The sequence below is a fragment of the Chrysochloris asiatica genome, unplaced genomic scaffold, assembly GCF_000296735.1.
Source record: "Chrysochloris asiatica unplaced genomic scaffold, ChrAsi1.0 scaffold00004, whole genome shotgun sequence".
In the NCBI taxonomy this organism is placed as follows: Eukaryota; Metazoa; Chordata; class Mammalia; order Afrosoricida; family Chrysochloridae; genus Chrysochloris; species Chrysochloris asiatica.
Genome location: NW_006408522.1, coordinates 15,401,132 through 15,422,733, shown reverse-complemented (window position 1 = coordinate 15,422,733; position 21,602 = coordinate 15,401,132). Strand labels below are relative to the sequence as shown.

Below are 21,602 nucleotides of genomic sequence, written 5' to 3'. Positions count from 1 at the left end.
TGTAAGTCCGTCTTCTGCCTATAACTGATTGGAATACCTAAAATGGGGCTACAACGTGCCCAAGGAAGGAGGCTGCCTGTGGAGCCTCTGCAATACATAAGACCATAGGTGGAATCCTGCACAGTATCCAGTACCTTCAGAGGTGGGAAATTTCCCCGAGAGGACGGGCAGACCAGCCTGGAGCAGCTAGAAGAACAGAAGATACCGCTTGAAAAGACTGACAGGAAAAACACAAAACAGACCGACCAATGACTACAAGAACAAGCAAGTTGCCCACTCAGGAGACATCAAGGCAAGGGGTTGGGTCCCCTCAGAGTAAACCCCCTTCCAAGACTAAGACTCGATGGGAATACACGCTCTGATGGGTTACCACGTTCGCAGCCAACAAGGGGAAGTAAGGAAAAAATAGCTATAAGGCTGCGAGCTAAGCCCTACAATGGTCAATAGACTCCTGTAAACCCAGGTGGAGACCTGGTTGGCCAGCAGTGTGGCAAGACCTGGGCCCAGAGTCAGTGACATAGCCATGGAGGACTGGAGTAGACGGTGAAGTGTCCAGTGGATAAGACGAGAGGGCATATCCACAATAGCACCACACATGCAGATAATAACCATTTGACCTAGCCTCAACGACTGGGTGATCAGAGCTCAACTAGAAGAAGAAATAAGAGGAGAGAAAAAAAAGAGTAACCTGATACAATTAGATGAACTTAACCTACACCTATGGATGCAGTAGTTCAAAAGAGGGAACAAATCTTTGCAGCAGGGATCATTCCCACCCCCTCCCTACAGAGTAGACAGAGATGGGCAACTTGGACATTGACTATCCAAAATGGGGGGGCTACAAAGGCAAGAAGTGACTGGCTTACAAGCTTTCAAGAGAGAACCTAGATCCAGAGAGTGTGGAGCAAGGTAGAATCTCCACTGAGTAGTATCCAATCTGTCTATGCTGGACTGATTAAAAGAAATGCAGATAGGTATCTTGTGATGCAAGGGTGAATAACTGCTACCAGGACTGATTGTGAAGGTTGTAAATGTAATAGTGGGCATTTTGTGGCAAGGAGGGGAGTGACTGGCTTTGCAGGCAGGGAGTGGAGGTCCCTGGAACCATGGAGGGTGAAGAGCAGAGAGAGGAACCCTACTCAGAGAGGCAGCAATCCCAGAGACAGAGGTAGAGATGTGCAGCTGGGGACTCAGGACCCAGGGAGGAAGACGGTCTGTGTGATGACGGGGTGGGGGAGAGGAAAGCAGGCTTATAGGATGCACCCTTTTGTTGATTGGTGATGCGTGGAGGGGATTGTAACCATGGCAATGAAACAATATATAATAAGATGAATGTAAAACTAATGTTCTCCCATGTAAACTATCACATAATTCACATAAAAAAAAAAAAATGTAATGACTATATTCACAGTTGTTGTATTTTGGTAGAACTTTTCTGTAAGAAAATTCTGACAGTATCTATCAAAGGCTTTAAGGAATGCACATCTTTTGATCCAGTTATTCTACTTGCAAGAATATATGGTAAAGTAATTAAATTAAAACTATTTAACCAAGAATTAATCATGACAGCGAAAATACAAAAACTTGTATGTGCAGTAACAGAGGAATGGTATTGTGCAACCTTACTTAACATCATGTTTAAATACATTAAGTATGCATGTATGCATTATCTTTTCATTCCATTTTGCCATGACCTTTTTAAAGTTCCCTTATAAACACATGGCATCCTGGTATGGTACTGTGGGTTAATGCACTGGACTGCAAGGTCGGTTTGAACTGCAAGGTCGGTGGTTCAAACTCACCAGCCATTCCTCAGAAACACTATACAGGAGCGCTATGAGTCAGAGTTGACTCAACAGCACTTAACATCAACAACACAAACACATACAAACAAAATGTATATTATGTTGGATTGAAATCCCAGATCCATCATCCCAGATCCAACTATAAGACTTTGGGTGAATCACTTAACCTCTGTGAGCCTCACTTTCTGCAAATGTAAAATAGGCATAAAATGGTCCTTACTTTACAGGAATATTGCAAAAATGAAGATATTAATGTATACCACTAACAAAAAGACTCACGTATTTTAATAGCTTAATAAATGTTAACAATTATCATTGTCTACTACTTCTGTTGGAGTCCTGGTATAGCACTGTAGGGTAAGCTCTGGACTGCTAAGCACAAGGTTGGCAGTTCAAATCTACTAGCGGCTCCTCAGAAACCCTACACAAATTTGTGATGAGTCGGAATGACTTGACATCACTTAACAATTATTTCTGTTAAGAGTTTTAAAAACTAACCAAACTATAAAAGTATGTTTTCTAAATAAAAAGTAACAATGGCCTTTAACAATTTCCCAATTAAGAGCACCTGCCCCAGTTTACAATCTTAAGAAATTTGCCATTATGCAATTTTCATTACTGACTATGCTTATTGATATTTGGATGTAATAATTTTTAATTCAATACCTATTTAATTTAAGTATATTATCTGACTAACAGGTTGAATTATTCCTACAATTACTACTTTGAGTACTAGTTAAAAATGATATTTTCTGACACTGACTAAACATACTTCTATTGAATCATGGCTAGTTAAGAGTCAAGAACTTTAGTGATAATGGTCATTGATAAATAACAACATATCGCTGAGCCTGACTGTATAATTTAGAAACACTTACAGGTTTAGACAAAGGCTGCACAACAATAGAACTAGCTGAAGATCTAGATTCAGGATGAAAATTTACTGATGAGGCAGCCCCTGGATTTGATGTTGGGTTCGTGTAGTGTTGACTTGTAGGCTTGAATGCAGCAGTAATACCTATAATTTTAAAGTATACAACATGTTAAATATATTTCTATAGATCAATTATATAAAAATACGTCACTTTAAAATTAAAAATGTACAAAAATACTGTACCTCGACTAAGTGCACCATTCTTTATTCCTCTTGAGTATGAGCTGGGGTTAACTCTATTCAAAATATCTACGAAAAAAATATATACATATATTCTTAAATTCATTTGTCAGAATGAAATAATATTAATAGAACCCATGAACTGGAAATGATTACAGATTCCTGAAGGAGTAGAAATTATCACTGATTTAAGAATACAGCTAATTCTACATACATAATAAACACAAACACTCACAGAAACAAAAGAATCATTACTAGCCTTAACTGTTTTTTACAGAATAAGGTCAAACTTTTTAACTGCAACTCAAATGCCAAGAGTAAAAAATGGATGACTCTTGGCTTTTGAGTTGCAGTTAAAAAGCTTACAATATAAAAGTCAAAATCATCTACATGGCAAAGAAATAGTTCACACAGTAAATTTCTAAAATCATATTCACATACAACCTAAAATTGAAGAATATTTCTTTTCTTGAATAATGACAAGACTGCACATATTCTCAGTTTTCTGAAAACTCAAAATCAAAACTTTCCCCAACCTCCATATTCCACTCATGTCCCTAAAAGCCTGAAGTTTCATTGTGGTGGCTCTGATTGGACTATTTACAAAATTACTCCTGAGTTCTGAAAGGGAAACTTTCGGTGAATAAAGACTAAATTGAACCAAGAGTTTACTACAGTCTCTGATAGCTTGTTCTCGTTAAGTGCTGTTGAGTTGGTTCCAACTCCTAACAACCCTGTATAGTTTCCATGAAGAAGCTAGTGGGTTTGAACTGCCCATCTTATGGTTAGCAGTTCAGTGCTTATTCTATAATACCACACTAGGACTTGTGACATGTCATTAAGTCAGTTTTGACCCACATGACCCTGTATACAGTTTCCAAAGAGCAGTTGGTATTTTAACTGCCCACCATGTGGTTAGCAGTTCTGTGTTTATCCTACAGCACCACACCAGGACTCCCACATGAGGATTTAAGGGATTTCAAATGTATAACTATACCAGAAATCAATCTGAGACTGTTATAACTTTGGATCAGTTTAAGGTTCTTTACTCTTGTATTAATGCAAACTCTGTAATTTCTATATTATTTAGTAATTAAATTGAAATTTGAAAGAGTGACTATTTGTCCAAGATTGCTGGTCAGGAAAAGGTACAAAGCACAAAGAAAACACTTTGTAAAAATTTCCTTTTTTTTACTACTAGTAGAAAAGAATAAAAACACTTGCTGTTAAGTCAAATACAACTCATAGTAATCCCAAGTGTATCAGAATAGAACTGCAATCGGTGGGATTTTCAATGGCTATCATATCAGAAGGAGCTCTGGTAGTTCAAGTCGGGTTGCTAATCTCAAAGTCACCAGCTGTTCTGCAGAAGAAAGATGAGGCTTTCTGGTTCTGTATAGATTTACAGCTTCAGAAACCCTATATAGGGTCACTATCAGTAGGAACCGACTCCACAGCACACCACCACCACAACTATGATCATTCTGAAGTAAGCTGCCAGGTCTTTCTTCTGGAATGCCATTGGGTGGATTCTTACCTTTCTGTTAACAGTCAAGCACAAAACTGTCAAAGCACCCAGAGACTCCTCAGAGAATAACCACATGCCATTGTCTCAGTTACCTAGCGCTGCTACAAACAGAAATTAATTATCTCACAATTTAGAAAGTTATAGTCCAAAATCAGGACACTGGCTCTAGAGGAAGAGGAAGGCTTTTTCTGTCAGCTCTGGGGAAGGTCCCTCTCTTCTGGTTCACTGGAGATTTCCTGGTAGATTGACATCTGTATTCCACCATCTCTGCTACTTTAGCTTGCTTATATCAAGAGAGCTACTCAAAACACACACTACACTAATCACGTATCATTAACGTAACAAAACTATACATTTCGAGTGGAAATAAAACCCATCTGGAACCTTATTAAACATAGATTTAAAATTGTACCACATATTTTGAGGGGATACAATTCAATCCATGTTGTTGTTTTTGCTGTTAAGTGCCAAATCAGCAACTCTGTACAGGGTTTCTGATGAGCAGCTGGTGAACCTGAACCTCAGACCTTGTGGTGAATCAACCTTGCAGTCCAGTACAGTAATGCTCAACACAAACCAGGACTCTAATGTTGTTAAGTGCTATCCAGTTGGTTCTGACTGATAGCAACCCTGTAAAGGGTTTCTGAGGAGTGGCTAGTGAGCTTGAACCACCGATCTTACAGTTCAAACCAACTCTGCAGTCCAGCGCACTAATGTGCAGTGTCACAGCAGGATTCCTAGACTCCAATTGTTGTTGTTTAGTGCTGTCAACTCAATTCCAACCTATAGCGACCCTGTATAGGGTTTCAAAAGAGCAGCTAATGAATTAGAACTGTCAACCTAGTGGTTTAAACCAACTTTGCAGTCCAGTGCATTAACCCATAGCACCATACAAGGACTCCATTGGACTCCAATAAAACCCATTAAACACTTCTATATAGGGGCACATAAAGTAGGGTATTTTTTCATAATGGCAATCCAATCAGAAGTTTTCTAGGAGAAATAACTGCTCAAAAAATTAGACCATTTTTTCTCTCAGAAACTGAAGATTAAATATTTACTCAAATCATCAAAGAGCTCCTCCCACAGTATATTTTTGCCTGAGTCCTGGTATGGCACTGAGGGACAGAGCACTGGACCTCAAGGTTGGTTTGAACCACGAGTAGGTGGTTCAAACTCACCAGTCGCTCCTTGGAAACCCTATTCAAGGACGCTATGAAATCAGAACCAACTCAGTGGTACTTAATAGCAACAGTCTAACAAGGGGGACCCCTGGTGTTGTGTTGTAGAATTGGCAATGGACTATGAACCAAAAAGTTCAAACCCACCAGCGGCTCCTCAGAACCCTATATAGGGTTGGAACACAATTGACAGCACTTAACAACAAAAATAACAATCGGCACCCATGGCAGATCAATATAAACATTTAATTATATGCTAAATACTTTAAAACTCATATTTAAATATTTTACAACTTACATATACAATAAAATCATTAAACCTTATTACAAAATTATTTCTTCTATGGAACACTTTGTAAATCTAATGTGTCTTTGATAAAAGAATGCCTACTGAATCATTAAGGTTTTTGTTTTAAATTTTAGGTTTGATGGATTTTAATAAATATTGTATGGAATACCCAATTGATGCTGGTGGTAGTATAAATGCAATGAGACAGAAAAAATCACTGTTTCTTACCAAATTTATTTTATTATATATAAATTTATAAGACACTACTGTTGTTAGGTGTCATCAAGTTGGTACTGCTCATAGTGACCCTATACATAACAGAATGAAACACTGCCTTGTACTGAGCCGATCTCACAATTGTTGCTATGCTTGAGCCCAATGCTGCTGTCACTGTGTAAATCCATCCAATTGGGGGTTTTCCTCTTATTTGATGACCCTCCACTTTACCAAGTATGATATCTTCTCCAGGGACTAGTCCATTCTGATAATGTCTAAGAATGAGAGACGAAGTCTGGCCATAGTAACTTCTAAGAAGCAGTCTGGCTGTACTTACTCCAATACAGAATTGTTTGTTCTTTTGACAGTCCGTGGTACTTTTAATATTCTCCTCCAACACCATAATTCAACTGCATCAATTCTTCTACAGTCTTCTTTATTCACTGTCCAAATTTCTCATGCATATGAGGTTAACGAAAATACTATTGCTTGAGTGAAACTCAGTTTAGTCCTCAAACAGCCATCTTTGCTCTTGAACACTTTAAAGAGGTCTTGTGCATCTGATTCGTCTCAGAAAAGGTATCTTTCATTTCTTGAATGCTGCTTCCATGATCGTTGGTGGTTGATTCAAACAAAATTAAGACTTTGACAACTTCAATCTTTTGTCCATTTACCTTGACGTTATTTATTGGCCCAGTGGTTAGGATTTTTGTTTTCTGTTCACTGAGATACAATCCATACTGAAGGCTGTTGTCTTCATCTTCATCAGTATGTTAAGTTCTCTTTGGTTTTAGCAAGCAAGGTTGCATCATTTACATATTGCAGGTTGTTGTGGAGTCTGTTTTCAACCCTGATGCCATGTTTTTCTTCATGTACCCCAGCTTCTCAAATTATTTACTCAACATACATACTGAATAAATATGGTGAAAGAATGCAATTCTGGCAAACACATTTCCTAATTTTCAACCATTCACTGTTACACTGAAGTCCTGGTGTGCACTGTGGATTAATGTGTTGGACTGTAAAACTGGTTTGAACAGTAAGGTTAGCGGTTCAAGCTCACCAGTTGCTCCACGGAAACCCTATATAGAGTCACTGTGGGTCAGAACAGACTCGAGGGAACTTCACAACAGCTGCTTCTTTGTGTATAGGTTCCTCATGAGCACGATTAAGTATGCCGTAATGTTTCTATAAGAGCTCTGGTAGCGTAGTGGTTACGAATTGGGCTGCTAACCTCGAGGTCAGCAGTTCAAAACTACCAGCTGTTCCACAGGAGAAAGGTAAGTAGTTCTGATCCCCTAAAGACTTACAGCCTCGGAAACCCTGTACGGGTCACTATGAGTTGGAACCGACTCCACAGCACACCACCACCACCAATACTGTCTATAGCTTGCCAAGATCCACACAATCAAAAGTCTTTGTGTAGTCAATAAAGCACAGGTAAGTCAGATCCATCTGACATCAGAAATGGTATTCCTCGTTCCACGTCCTCTTCTGAATCTGTCTTGAACCTCTGGAATTTCTCTGTCAATGTATGGCTGCAGCCGTTTTTGGATTACCTTTAGTAAAACTTTACTCACATGGGATATCAATGATATTGTCTGATGATTTTTCCCATTCTGTTGGGTCACCTCTCTTTGGAATGGGCAAAAATTTGGATCTCTTCTAGTTAGTTGGCCACGTTTCTTGACATAGATGAATGAGTGCCTCCAGTGCCACATCAGTTTGTTGATAATTTTCAATTTGTATTCCATCAATTCCTGGTGCCTTGTTCTTGGCCAATGCCTTCAGTGCACCTTGGACTTCTTCCTTCAGCAGCATTGGCTCTTGATTATATGCTACCTCTTGAAATGGTTGAGCACTGACTATTTGTCTTTGGTCATGATCTAGATGACACTGTGATGAGACTGCTACTGGGAGGTGAGTGCCCATATTAGAGACTAACAAAAACTTCTGTAATACCAGGAGTTTCAAAAACTTCATGGAAAATGGATTAAAATGTAATAGAACTCTTTTGAAGCCCCGTCTCATATTTTGCGCATAGAATTCTTTAATACCACAAGTTGAGGATTGAATTTTTTCTTCAGTTCCCTCAGCTTGAGAAATGCTGAGCATATTCTTCCCTTTTGATTTTCTAACTACACGTCTTTGTGCATTTCTTTCTAATATCTGATTTTGTCATTTTCTATTCAGTTCCTATACTTCACTTCTTTCATTTGCTTTAGTATCTCTCTATGCTGGAAAGCAAATTTCAGAGACTCTTCTGACATCCATTTTGGTCTTTTCCTTCTTTCTTATCTTCTTAATGATCTTTTGCTTTCTTCCTATATGAGGTTCTTGATGTCATCCCACAACTCTTCTGGTCTTTGGTCTTTAATGTCTTATGCATCATATCTTTCTTCATATGATCTCAAAATTCAGGTGGGATATAGTCAAGGTCATATTTTGACTCGTGGACTTGTTTTCATTTTCTTCAGCTTCAGCCTGAATTTGCATATGAGTAATTGATGGTCTGTTTCGAAGTCTGACCCTAGCTTTGTTTTGGCTGATGATATGGAGCTTTTCTACCATCTTTCTCCAAAGATATAATCAATTTTACTACAAATTTACTACATTTTTCTCTATTTTTTATATATTTGTTGTTATTGTTGTTAAGTGCCGTTGAGTCAATTCCAACCCATAATGACCCTCTAAAAGGTTTCCAAAGAGCAGCTGGTGAGCTTGAACCACTGACCTTGCAGTTCAAACGACTTCGCAGCCTGACACATTAGCCCACAGTGCCACACGATATATATTTAGGGGCAATTTAATAAATATCTTCATTTAAAAACTATAACAATGTTAAATCTAACTACTGTAACTAATAATCCACATCAGTACCAAGACTATGCTAGAAAGCTATAAGCTAGAAAGCTATAAGAACTTTTCAAATCATGAGTTATATTAGTTGAATGACCACTATTATCATGCAAATAGAGTAGCTGTAGACTTTTCCTAGTAATATAAGTTGCTAGAAGATAGGTTTAACCAAAAGCTGCAGTCCTTGTTGGTATACACAGCAGCAAATGTGTAATGATACACAGGCTATGCATTCTGTGGTCATTATCAAGATGACACTGTAAGGACAATGTGATGACATTGCTACTGGGAGGTGAGAGTCTACATTACAGACTAACACAAACTTCTTTAATACCAGGGGTTTCAAAAAGTTCATGGAAAAATGGATTAAAATGTAACAGAGCTGTCTGAAATTCCATCTCATATTCTCAGATTTAGTCAAAGCATTTCATACCTTTCCCTTTCTCTACTTCTGACTTATCAGAGAAAAAAATCAAATTGAACAAATAAATAGATTACTGTGCTACACACACACACAAAATAAATGATTTTCCACTCTCAGAAGGCTTCCAATGCTACCATGTAATTAATTGTTAACCTACTTCTTTTCTCTCATATCTAATATTTTAACCTGTCAATTCCTTTAAGTCCCCATCCTCATCCCTACTCTAACTCTCAAGTTCCTACTGATCCCCTACCCAATCTCTCATCTCCAAATCCTTACACAGGAGTAAGAACATGTAAGATTTTCCATTAGAAACAAAACTTAATAAAATCTGGCTTTGCCGAAAGAAAAGGCTTACTTGAAATGGCTGGTTTTGAGCTTGAAATCTCTCCAACAAAAATGGGTTCGTCATCGTCATCATCCTCAACTTCTTTTACTTTCTTTTGCCATGGTTCCAGCTCTTCTTCTTCACATTCCATAAACAGTTCTGCCATTTTTGAATTATCTAATTTTCAAAAGGAAAAAAACCACATCTTATTCTCAAAAATTTAAAAAAAAAGTTTTTTGTTTTTTTTTTTGCAGTATATAACATGAAATTTACAATGTATTATAACAATCATAACAACAATTTCTAAGAGGATATTTTTAGTCAACACCTGGTAGCAACAGTAAGAAATTCAGTCACTCTCTAAGAACTAAGCTCATAAAATTTAGACAGAGTCTGACTGACCGGTAGATAATGAATGTGATTATAATACACAAAACTGAGAATAGCCAAATCAATCAAAGTGAATTTCAATCATATGGCTGGAATAATTATATTTACAATAATGACTGTTCCTAATTATTAACAGTGATGGAAAAAAAATTAGCAAAAGAGAGATATATGAAGAATAAACAGTAAAAGGTAGGAAATATGGTAGTCCCTGTCCCTACCAACTTTTGGTTAAAACATAACTCCTCAACAAACCATTAGACTTTACTTTTCTTAAAACTTCAAAATGAATTGATAGTTTATGCCATGCAATTCATGATTTAATATATATGATATCAAGAAGCTATTTCTTCATGTATCTTAAATTTTATGTTGTCTTGGACTGAATTGTGTCCCATCTCCCCCTGCCAAAAAAACACACGTGACAACGTGATTAAGCCATGATTCCCAATAGTGTGTGGTTGTCTTCCATTTTGTGACGATATACCTAACCTCCATTTTGTGGCCTAGTGTAAATTCTACCTCTTCATGTCAATGGGGCAAGATTAGTGTGGGATGTATCTTGAGTCACAGCCTTCCAATGGGTATCACTCTAGTTACTCCCTTACTCAAGTTATGTCCTTATTTGAGTTACACCTTTTATCTTACGACAGATAAAAGGGCAGAGAAGTGAGCAGAGGAGGAAAGGACCTTACAACAACCAAGAAATAAGAGTCAGGAGTAGAGTGTGTCCTTTGGATGGACCCAGGATCACTGCACTAAGAACATCCTAGACCCATGAGAAGATTAATGCCAAGACACATGGAGACCTCTAAGGTATCGGGAAGGAGACACTGAAGAGACAAAGAACCTCCTCCAGAGCCGACAAAGAGAGAACATGTTCTCCAAGAGCCAGCATCCTCCTAGGGCCAGCACTCTGAATTCAGATTTCTAGCCTCCTAAACTGTGAGCAAATACATTTGTGTGTTAAAGTACAACCAGAAAACGAAAACATATGCCAACCCAAATTAAAATTCTTTAGAGCTATAAACAAATAAGGATCCTTAAGAGAGTAAGTAAAAAAACATTGCTACTAAGCTTCCAATTCATACATGCACAGATTTATTTCAAACAAAAGGTGTTTAAATATGTCTCTGCAATCAGTGGATGGCCACAGATATGTTCTCTCAGTAACACACTTTTAGTCGCAGCACAACTTCAACACAAAAAACAACTTCAAAACAAAACAAAAAAACAATCAAAATAGATTCTGAAGGCATCTGCTAAACCAGTGAAATGCAAAGCAGAGGCTAGCTCAGAAGGTTATGGTGGTGGTGGTGGTTATGTGCCGTGGAGTTGGTTCCTACTCATAGCAACCCTGTACAGGGTTTCCAAGGTTGAAAATCTTTACAGGAGCAGAAAGCCTCATCTTTCTCCCATGGAAAAGCTGGTATTTTCGAACCAACCCTGAGATTAGCAGCTCGATTTGTAGCCACTACGCTACCAGAGCTCCTTTATAGATTCTTTTTTTTATTTCTAAGGGTACTCTTCTAACTGCAAAGTCAGCAGCTTAAACCCACAAATTGCTCCATGTGAAGAAAAATGAAGCTGTCTGCTCCTGTGAAGATTTATAGTCTTGGAAAACCCATAGAGTAGAGATGGGAAACCACTTCGTCTGCCAAAATTTATAGCATCACTCGCAGGCCATACAAAATTATCAACTTACAATCAGCCTGCTATAGTCATATAGTTAACTAATGTGACTAAATGATTTCTTGGGCTTTATATGGCCCATGGGCCAGACATTCCCCAGCCCTGCCATAGAGAGTCACTATCAGAACCATCTTGATGGAAATAGGTTTTTGTTTTGTTAAAAGAGTAGGCACTCTTGATAGATTTTTCTCAAAGGACACAGGATGATCACAGATGCTTGTTATTAGAAAGAAGCTTTAAGAAAATTGAAAACCATTGATGAGAAAAAGGTGGGAAGTTGTGTCAAACAACTTTGTTTCCATCACAGCAATGCACCTTCTAATTCTTCAACAGTAATAAGGACTGTCCTACAAGAATTTCATTGGGAAATTTTACCCCATCTGCCCTAAAATCCTCATCTCATCCTTTCAGACCTCTTACTATTTCCAGAACTCCAAGAACATTTCAAAGGAACATGATGAGTCCCTTGAAGATGCCAAACTGCAGTTTTGATGTGGTATAAATCTGAGTGAAGAATTCTTCAGTGAAAGATTCCACTGTCATCAAATCAATTTCTAGTCATAGTGACCCTGTAAGACAGAGAGGAACTGTTGCCTAGGGTTTCTGAGACGATAAATATTTACAGGAGCAAAAAGCCTCATCTTTCTCCCAAGGAGCAGCTGGTGTGCTTAAACTGCTGACCTTGAGGCCAGTAGTCTAACGCTAAACACAACAGACCACAAAGGCTCCTATTGTTGTTGTTAAGTGCCAGTTGAGTCTGCACCTGTATAGGGTTTCCAAGTAGCAGCTGGTTAGAGATGTGGAAATAGTGTCTTCAGAAGCATATAAAGCTAAATGAAGGAAATCTCAAGAAACAAGAGCTTCACATTCTGCTATTTTTAATAAAGGCTTGTATAACTTTTAGCAATTTTTGACTTATCCTCATATTTCTCCTACATATAGTAGGAGTCCTGGAGTAGCGCTGTGGGTTAATGCACTAGACTTCAAGGTTGGTTCTGAACCACAAGGATGGCAGTTCAAGCTAACCAGTCAGTCCTTGGAAACCCTATACAGGATTTGCTATGAATCGGAGGTAACTTGACAGCACTTAACAACAACAATATTCAATATAGTAGTCTGGCTTATAGAGCATATGAGCTAAGAATTAGGTGAAGTAAGGCTAATACCTCATTGTTTTTCTTAATTAGGGAGACCCATCTACACTAATTATCACCAGTATCCAGTTGGCATTCAATGGTCTTATTCATTCTTCTTCAAAAAGGCACTGACAATCCAGGAAATAATATTTTTAAAATTTTAGTCACATAGTAGCATATATTCCGCTGCTTTCCTCAAAAACACTGAACAGGGTCACTATGAGTTGGAACCGACTCCACGGGCACATAACAACAACAAATTCTTAAGGTTTTCAGTAGTCTGAAATAGTCTGCCTCTCCTTCCTAGTCTGTCTTAATCTGGAAACTCAGCTGAAACCTGTCAGACAAGTAGCATACACAGTATGATACTATTTAGAAAAGCTTATTTCTTATCAGTGCAAAGAAAAAATTAAGTGATTCTGTATGGCAAACTGATAACACATTACCTCTGAGAATACAGAGGAACGAGCTTAATTTACCTTATTCATTTATCATTTATTACTTATAACATGAGCATCTGTTACTTTAATAACTTCAGGTGTTTTTGTCTCTAAGAAACTACGCCCACCTCCTACTCTTTCTCCTGAAGTAAATAAAGTTATCAGTACAAACCCACACATACTAGTAACAGTCCTGGTAATAGCACTTACTTCTTAGTTGGAAAGGGTTGTCGCCCATCAAGCTGCAGAGTTGACTTTCTGAAAATTGTCACCTAAGTACTGACATATGACATCAGTCAATTTTATGAGTCACTTTAAGTAACACCAAATATTGAAGCATGAAACTTGGAATTCAGAAATTCTTGGATCTATTTTTGATCTCCAAACTCACCATGTGACTCCAGACAAGGCGGCAAGTTATGTCTGTTTTCTTCCTATAAAAAAAAGATTATCTACTATTAGAATGAATTTAATCCTTTTTCATATAAAAAGCTCAGTTTAAATTTTTTATTTGATATATACATATAATGCATTTTCCACAACTGGTTCATTTCTGAATGAATCCAAATTTACAAAGTACAATGGTGAATGTATTAAGTACTAATTAAAATTATCTGATAAGTTATCAAATTATAAATAATTTTAACGATATTCTTTTATAGAAATGAATACCCCATTTAGAAACCTTGAATTTAAAAGTCCTGGTGTGGACTTTTAAATACCAGGATAAACACCGGATGGCTAACCACAAAGACAGAGGTTCAAATGTACCAGTCACTCCTCAGAAACGCTATAAAGGGTAGTGGAGCCAGAATTGACTCAACAGCATGTAATAATAAGTACATTAAGGGGCTCTTGTAGCTCAGTGGTAAAATTCTTGACTTCACTGAGGTCTGATTCCCAACTAAGATACCTCAAGAGTTGCCCAACCACCCATTTTCCAGTGGAAATTTGCATGTTGCTAAATTGCTAGAATAGACTTCAGAGCTGACAGACTGCAATAGAAAGCCTAAGGCTCTGTTTCTGAAAAAGTCAACAAAAGAAAACTCTGTGGATCACAAACAATCCAACCTCAATATATAGAGGATCTATAAAACTCTATGGATCACAAACAATCCAGCCTCAATATATGTTGTTGTTGTTGTTAAGTGCCATCGAGTCGGGTCCGACCCATAGCGACCCTGTACAGGGTTTCCGAGGGTGTAAATCTTTACGGGAGTAGAAAGCCTCATCTTTCTCCCGCGGAGCGGCTGGTAGTTTCGAACCGCTGATAGAGGATCTATAAAACTCTATGGATCACAAACAATCCAGCCTCAATATATAGAGGATCTATAAAACTCTATGGATCATAAACAATCCAGCCTCAATATATAGAGGGGATCTATAAAAGTCTATGGATCACAAACAATCCAGCCTCAATATATAGAGGATATATAAAACTCTATGGATCACAAACAATCCAACCTCAATATATAGAGGATCTATAAAACTCTATGGATCACAAACAATCCAACCTCAATATATAGAGGATCTATATAACTCTATGGATCACAAACAATCCAGCCTCAATATATAGAGGATCTATAAAAGTCATGAACCAACATTCAACAGTAACTAACAAGTGATATTAACCATCAACTGTTACCAAATACACTACAAAGAAAGCCTCAGCTATTAGAACCATAACTTCAATCTGATACTGAACTATACAATACCACCAGCCACATATGATATTCATTTTTAATTTAAATTAAATTAAAATTCAGTTCCTCATTTTCACTAGCCATATTTCAAATGCTCAAACCCCACATGTGGCTAGCTGCTATTACACTGAACAGTGCAGCTAACATTTCTATTGGACAACTTGGGTAAAGCAAACAAGTACAACAAATACTGGTGTGGCGCTGTAGGATCAGCACTCGACTGCAAACCACAAGCTCAGCAGTTCAAACCCACAAGCTGCTCCTCGGAAACCCTATACAAGGTCACTAAGAGTCAGAACCGACTCAAAGGTACTTAACAACAACACCAGCAACAACTATCTGAAGGAATCCTGGTTGGTTTGAGCAGCAAAGTCAGTGGTTCAAACACACCAGCCACTCCTCAGAAACCCAATACAAAGTCACTGTGAATCAGAACCAACTCAATGGCACTTAACAACAACAACACTATCTGAAAGGTTGGTGGTTTAAACACAGAAATGCCTCAGAAGACAGGACTAGTGATCTGCTTCCAAAAGGTTACAGCCTTGGAAACTCTATGGAGCAATTCTAGTTCTGTACATATGGGGTTGCCATGAGTCAGAATTAACTGGCCTTGGGCAAGTTAGTTAATCTGTATACCTGCTTTTACTGATATTAAAAAATACCTAAATTATACAAATACCAGGGGGCTTCAAAAAAAGCATTGAAAATTTAATTATCTTTTCATTCCATTTTCCACAAACTTTTTGAAGCCCATTCATATATGTATTACATATACACAACTTACATATGCATTGTTGTTGTTGCTAAGTTCCACTGAGTTAACCCTGTATAGAGTTTTTGAGGAGCAGCTGTTGAGTTTCAACCACCAACCCTACAGTTCAAACCGACACTGTGGTCCATTTGGTCCTTCAGCACCAAACCAGGACTCAATGTATATATTACACATGCACAAACTTATAATCATAAGTTGTAAAAAATAAGGCACACCAAGTTAATCATAGGGGTTCCAAGGCTGTTGTAAATCGTTAACTCTGGGATAAATCTCATTTGAAAGGCCTCTAAAAATCGATCTCCATATTATTATTACACTAGAAATTATGAGCTACCAGTTGAGCATATAGATATCATTTAATTGGGTAAAATCCTTAGTAGAGTGGTATTTCTCATGATGAAAGCTTAGTTTTTTAAATACATCTTCTGGAACATATCTGTCAGATCTATTCTGCCATACTTACTCTTTTTTTAAAAACAACATTTATAAACTAGTTTAAACACAAACACAATAAAAAAAAGTTAAACCCTTACATAAACATGCACACCTACAACTTAATCAAGTTAAGTTATATGCTACTAAATTCACTTAGTATCTGATTCAAAACTACCAAATCATAAAAATTTAATATCTGAATCAAGTATCTTATACCATTTCCATTAAGAAAAAAAGCATTTTAAATTCTGCATGAGTTCTAGTATTTTGAATTCCCATTAAACTTTTCTTTTAAATGAGTAGCAATTAAGTAGAAAGGTAAATGATAGGAATATGGTGAATGGTTAATTAAGTTCATTAAGATATTCAATGACAAGAAACCACATCATAGTTCATTTGTTTTTTCTCATCATAAAACATTTCTTAGCTGGGGATTTCATTCTTAACTAAGAAGTTGGCAACATCACAATCAAATACGAACAACATAAAAGGGGAAGTTCAAATCAAGAAATTAATACAATCATATTGAATAGTGAAAATCTATGGTGTTTTTGCTGTTGTTAGGTGTCATCCAGTCAATTTTGATTCATAGCAACCTTATGCAGGACAGACTAAAATCCTGCCCAGTCCTGTGCCATCCTCACAATTGTTGTTATGTTTGAGCTCATGCTGCAGCCACTGTGTCAATCTATATCATTGGGAATGGTCCTCTTTTTCACTCCCTCTGCCAAGAATGATGTCTTTCTTCAGGGACTGGGATATTATTCAAGGTTATATTTTGACACTTGTGGACTTATTTTAATTTTTTCAACTTCAGCATATGAGCAATTGGTAATTTTGCTCCACAGTCTGCCCCTGGCCTTGTTGCCTGATACTGAGCTTCTTTGTCGCTTCTTCTCACAGATGTAGTCGATTTGATTCTTGTATAGCTCACCTGATCAGGTCCACGTGTACAGTCACCATTCATGTTGTTGAAAAGGAATTTGCAATGAGTAAATCATTGGTCTTGCAAAATCATATCATACTATCTCCAGCATCATTTCTCTCAACAAGGCCGTATTTTTCAACTAACGATCCTTCCTCTGTTTCCAACTTTCACATTCCAATCACCTGTGATTATCAATTCATCTTGGTCGCATATTTCATCAATTTCATAGTGATAAGTTGACAGAATTCTTCATTCATCATTGACTTTAGTCGTTGGTGCAAAATATTTTAATAATAGTGATAATATCTGGTCTTCCTTATGTTGTTGTTAAATGCCAAAGAGTAGATTCTGACTCATACTGACACTGCATAGGGTTTCTTAAGCTGTAAATCATTGTAGGAGCAGCTGGTGGGTTCAAAGCGCAGACCTTGTGTTTCACAAGTTCCTGTGCAAATCCAACAGAGCCATCCAGCTCCTGAACTTCCTTATTGTTGTTGTTGTCAAGTGCCCTCAAGTTGGTACCAACCCATAGCAACCTGTATAGGGTTTCCAAGGAGCGGCTGGTGGGCTTGAACTGCCAACCTTGCAGGTCAAACTGATTTTGCAGTCCAGAGCATTAACCCAAAGTATCACACCAGGAGTCCTTCCAACTCATAGGCATATGGATATTATCCTATCACAGAGAGAGCACTGGAGACTTAAAATAGATCTTGAAACACTCTTTTTGATGATGTGATGTCATTCCTCTTCCGTTTGTTGTTCCTGGAATAGTAACTCATGTGACTATGGTTGAAAATGGCTAATATTTGTCCATTTCAGTTCACTAATGCCTACAATATTGATCTTTATGCTTTCCATTTCATATAGACCACTTAAAATTTTTCTAGATTCATACTTCATATATTTCATATTGATTATTAACAGATGTTTGCAGACGTTTATTCTCATTTTGAGTTGTGCCATGTCAACATATAAAAACTTTGCTTCATCCAACTCATTAAGGTCAATTGTACTTTGAGGAGGCAGCTCGCTCTTCCCTAGTCCTTTTTTCAGCCAACCAATCTGAAGGGCTCATCTTCTGACACTATATTAGACAATGTTATGATGATATTCCTAAAGGTTTCAGTGGCTAACTGTTCAGAAGCAGAACTTCTTCCTATTCTGTCTTAGTGTGGAAGTTCTGTAGAAACCTGTCAACTGTGAGTGACCCTGATGGTATTTTAAATACTGGTTCCATCACATCAACACACAAGCCACCCACCACTTGTAAGACAAACTGGCAGATGAGTGAAAATGTACACTTCAAGATAAACATACAATAATGACAAAGAAAAAAACAAAACAAAAAAAACCCTATGGAGCACAGTTCTTCGCTGACTCACATGGGGTCACCAGGAGTTGAATTCAGCTTAGAGCAACTGGAACTGGTACTTCAAATGGAAGCTAATCTTACACGAGCCCTGATGTGGCACTGTAGGATAAACACTGGACTGCTAAACACAAGGCTGGTGGTTCAAACATACCAGCTGCTCCTAGGAAACCCTATACAGGATCGATGTGAGTCAGAAGTGACTTGATGGCACTTAACAACAACAATCTCACCACAAGCCCTGACACGACATTGTAGGATAAGCACTGGACTACTAACTGCAAGGTCAACAGTTCAAACTGACCAGTCATTTTCAAAAAGCCTACGCAAGGTGACTATGAGTCGGAATCAACTCGAGGGCAAACGACAACAATAACAATCTTATCACCTCTTAGAACTGTTGTGGATCTCAAATGAACTTTTCTGCCTAAAGTCCTCAGCATAGTGTCTAACAACATGGCTCCAACTTCATCATTTACATGGTTACTACTCAATTAAATCCAATGGTTATTGTTCCTCATGATTAAGAACTTTCTAACTGATGTAGTAGATCACTATCTCCTTCTAGCTAAGTTTTACAACCTATAAAGAGGGAATCATGAAGGAATCTGTCACACAGACTCCCAAAAATTAAATAAATCAAAGAAGACCTTTCTGTTTAAGTCATCTGACATCCAAAGCAGATATGTTAGTTTGAGACTGTAGCTGACGACACTAACCCACAGAAACAGAGATGAGTATTTATTTACCTGTACTGCAAATATATATCTATTAAAGTGGTACAACATAAAGGGGCCAAAGTTGTTAAAACATCTTAGATATTACCAAACACCTTGAGGGAATGAGTTCCTGGGCCTGGAGGATCAGGACCAAAGTCTTGGGGTACACCAGGATCAATTGACATAACATAGTCCACAAAGACAATAACAGACATCCTACTTTGGTGAGTAACAACTAGGTCCTTAAAAGCTCATGAGCAGCCAACTAAGGTGTAACTATTGGTTTCTCCCTGTCCCGAGGGAAGAAGAGTGATAAACATACAATAATGAAAACAAAGCTCAATTAGCTCAAAAGCAGAGCCTAGATAACACATTATATACACTAAGTATATGAAACATTAAACATTTTAACGATTTTGTTTATATACTTAGAACATTTCTGTGGATGCTGAACAGATCTTTGGGACACTCTTCACTATTTTCCTCTCACAAATTTTCCTAAAGCAGGAATCTGGGCATTCAAATTATTCCAGACTTTAAATTTTTGGGTTTATTTCATTTTATAAACAAATCTTTAGTCTTTTTATCACTAAATGTCATGCTGAAATAGAACTCTGTATTTCATAATTCTAATCCCAAATGAACAAGGATGAGTAACAATCTAACAGTTCCAACTCTATTTTTGTAAGCCTCAAAAATTTCCAGCTATGGGAGAGTGTAGAGGGGGCAATATGGTAGAGTAAGCAGATCACTGAGCAGACCCACTGCAACAAAGACATGACAGACCAAGTGAAACAGATACAGATGGTGATCCTAGAACCCTCAGCATCAGAGGATAGGACAAAGAGATGGATTGAGTGCCAACTGGAAGAGGAAGCTAAAAATGACCAGGGAAAAGAAAAACTTTGAGCTACAGTGGTATGGCAGTCATCGAGAGTTTTTGCTAGCTGATGCTGACACAGATCTGCATACTTAATTGTGCTCATGAGGAACCTGTACACAGATGAAAAGGCACATATTTTATCAAAAATAGTGTAATTAATTTTTTTATTTATAGATGTTAACCTACTAGAAATTTAATCCATTACTTTGTCTTTTTATGCCTCCAACTGTTTTCTTAAAAGTTTTAATGCTTGGTTGTTGTTAGTCATTGATAAATGATGTCAAGTCAGTTCCGATTCATAGTGAAGAGTAGATGGAGAGCTTGCACTGCCTAGCTTGTGGTTCAGATTGACTTTGCACCCAGTGCATTAACTCACAGTGTCACACCAAGGACTCCAATTCATCTTTTTCATAACCAATCCAGTTATTCTTATCTAAAAAGTTTTATTAATAATTAATCCAGTTATTCTTATTTCATAAAAAAGAACATGCTCGAATCACACTGCACTATTAGAAACATCTAACAGAGGTTAAAATATTGCAGACAAAATGCTGGGTAGCATAGAATCTTAAGAAATTTGAAAAGATATCTCATCAATTTTTACCCAATTTCTCACTCTAATTTTCATTTTAAGCAAACTACTACCTCAGATAGCCTTGGAAACTCTATACTGGGTCACTGTGAGTCTAATTCAGCTTGATGGCGGTGGGTTTGGTTTTAATTTATTGCCTCTGATAATAGTCACTTCAAGAAAAGGATCTATAAAAGGAAGAATAAGGTAAAACAGAGGGAATGGAAGCAAATACTGTTGAATGATGATGCACAGAGGGGATTGTAATCATTGTAATGAAACAATGATGTAAAGCTGATGTTCTCCCATGTAAACTGCCTCTCAGTTTGCAATAAACATTTTTTTTAAAAAAAGAAGATACAAACTGGAGGAGCACCTAGACTACAGGAAGATTGCCTACTGTGCCATAAGATCAAAAGAACTAAATGAACTTAACTTAAACCTGCGAATGCAGTGACTCAAAAGAGGCAACAAATCCTTACAGCAAGAAACATTCCCACCCCCTCCACACACAGAGTAGACAGAGATAGGCAACTTGGACATTGGATACCCAAATGGGGAGGGGGGACTACAAAGGCAAGAAGTGACTGGCTTACAAGCTTTCAAGAGGGAACCTAGAGCTAGGGGGCATGGAGGAAGGCAGAACCACCAGAGAGTACTATCCAATCTGTCTAGGTGGAGCTGATGATATGAAATACAGATGGGTTGCTAGCGATACTGTAGTGAATAATGGTTATCAAGACGGATTATGAGGGTTGGAAATACAAAGGTAGACGTTTTGTAGCAAGGGAGGGTGTGATTATTTCTCCAGTCTAGGAGC

At 37.6% G+C, this 21,602-nt stretch overlaps 1 protein-coding gene across 1 annotated transcript in view; it reads right to left on the bottom strand.

Annotated features, from left to right (window-relative positions):
* Positions 1-13,637, bottom strand: part of ZNF280D (zinc finger protein 280D) — a 123,932-nt gene extending 110,295 nt beyond the window's left edge. Inside the window, 4 exon segments of the mRNA XM_006831616.1 lie at positions 2,684-2,823; positions 2,923-2,988; positions 9,775-9,921; positions 13,610-13,637. Of these exon segments, the coding sequence (XP_006831679.1) occupies positions 2,684-2,823; positions 2,923-2,988; positions 9,775-9,921; positions 13,610-13,637 (381 nt within the window).
* Positions 13,638-21,602: the final 7,965 nt, after the last annotated feature.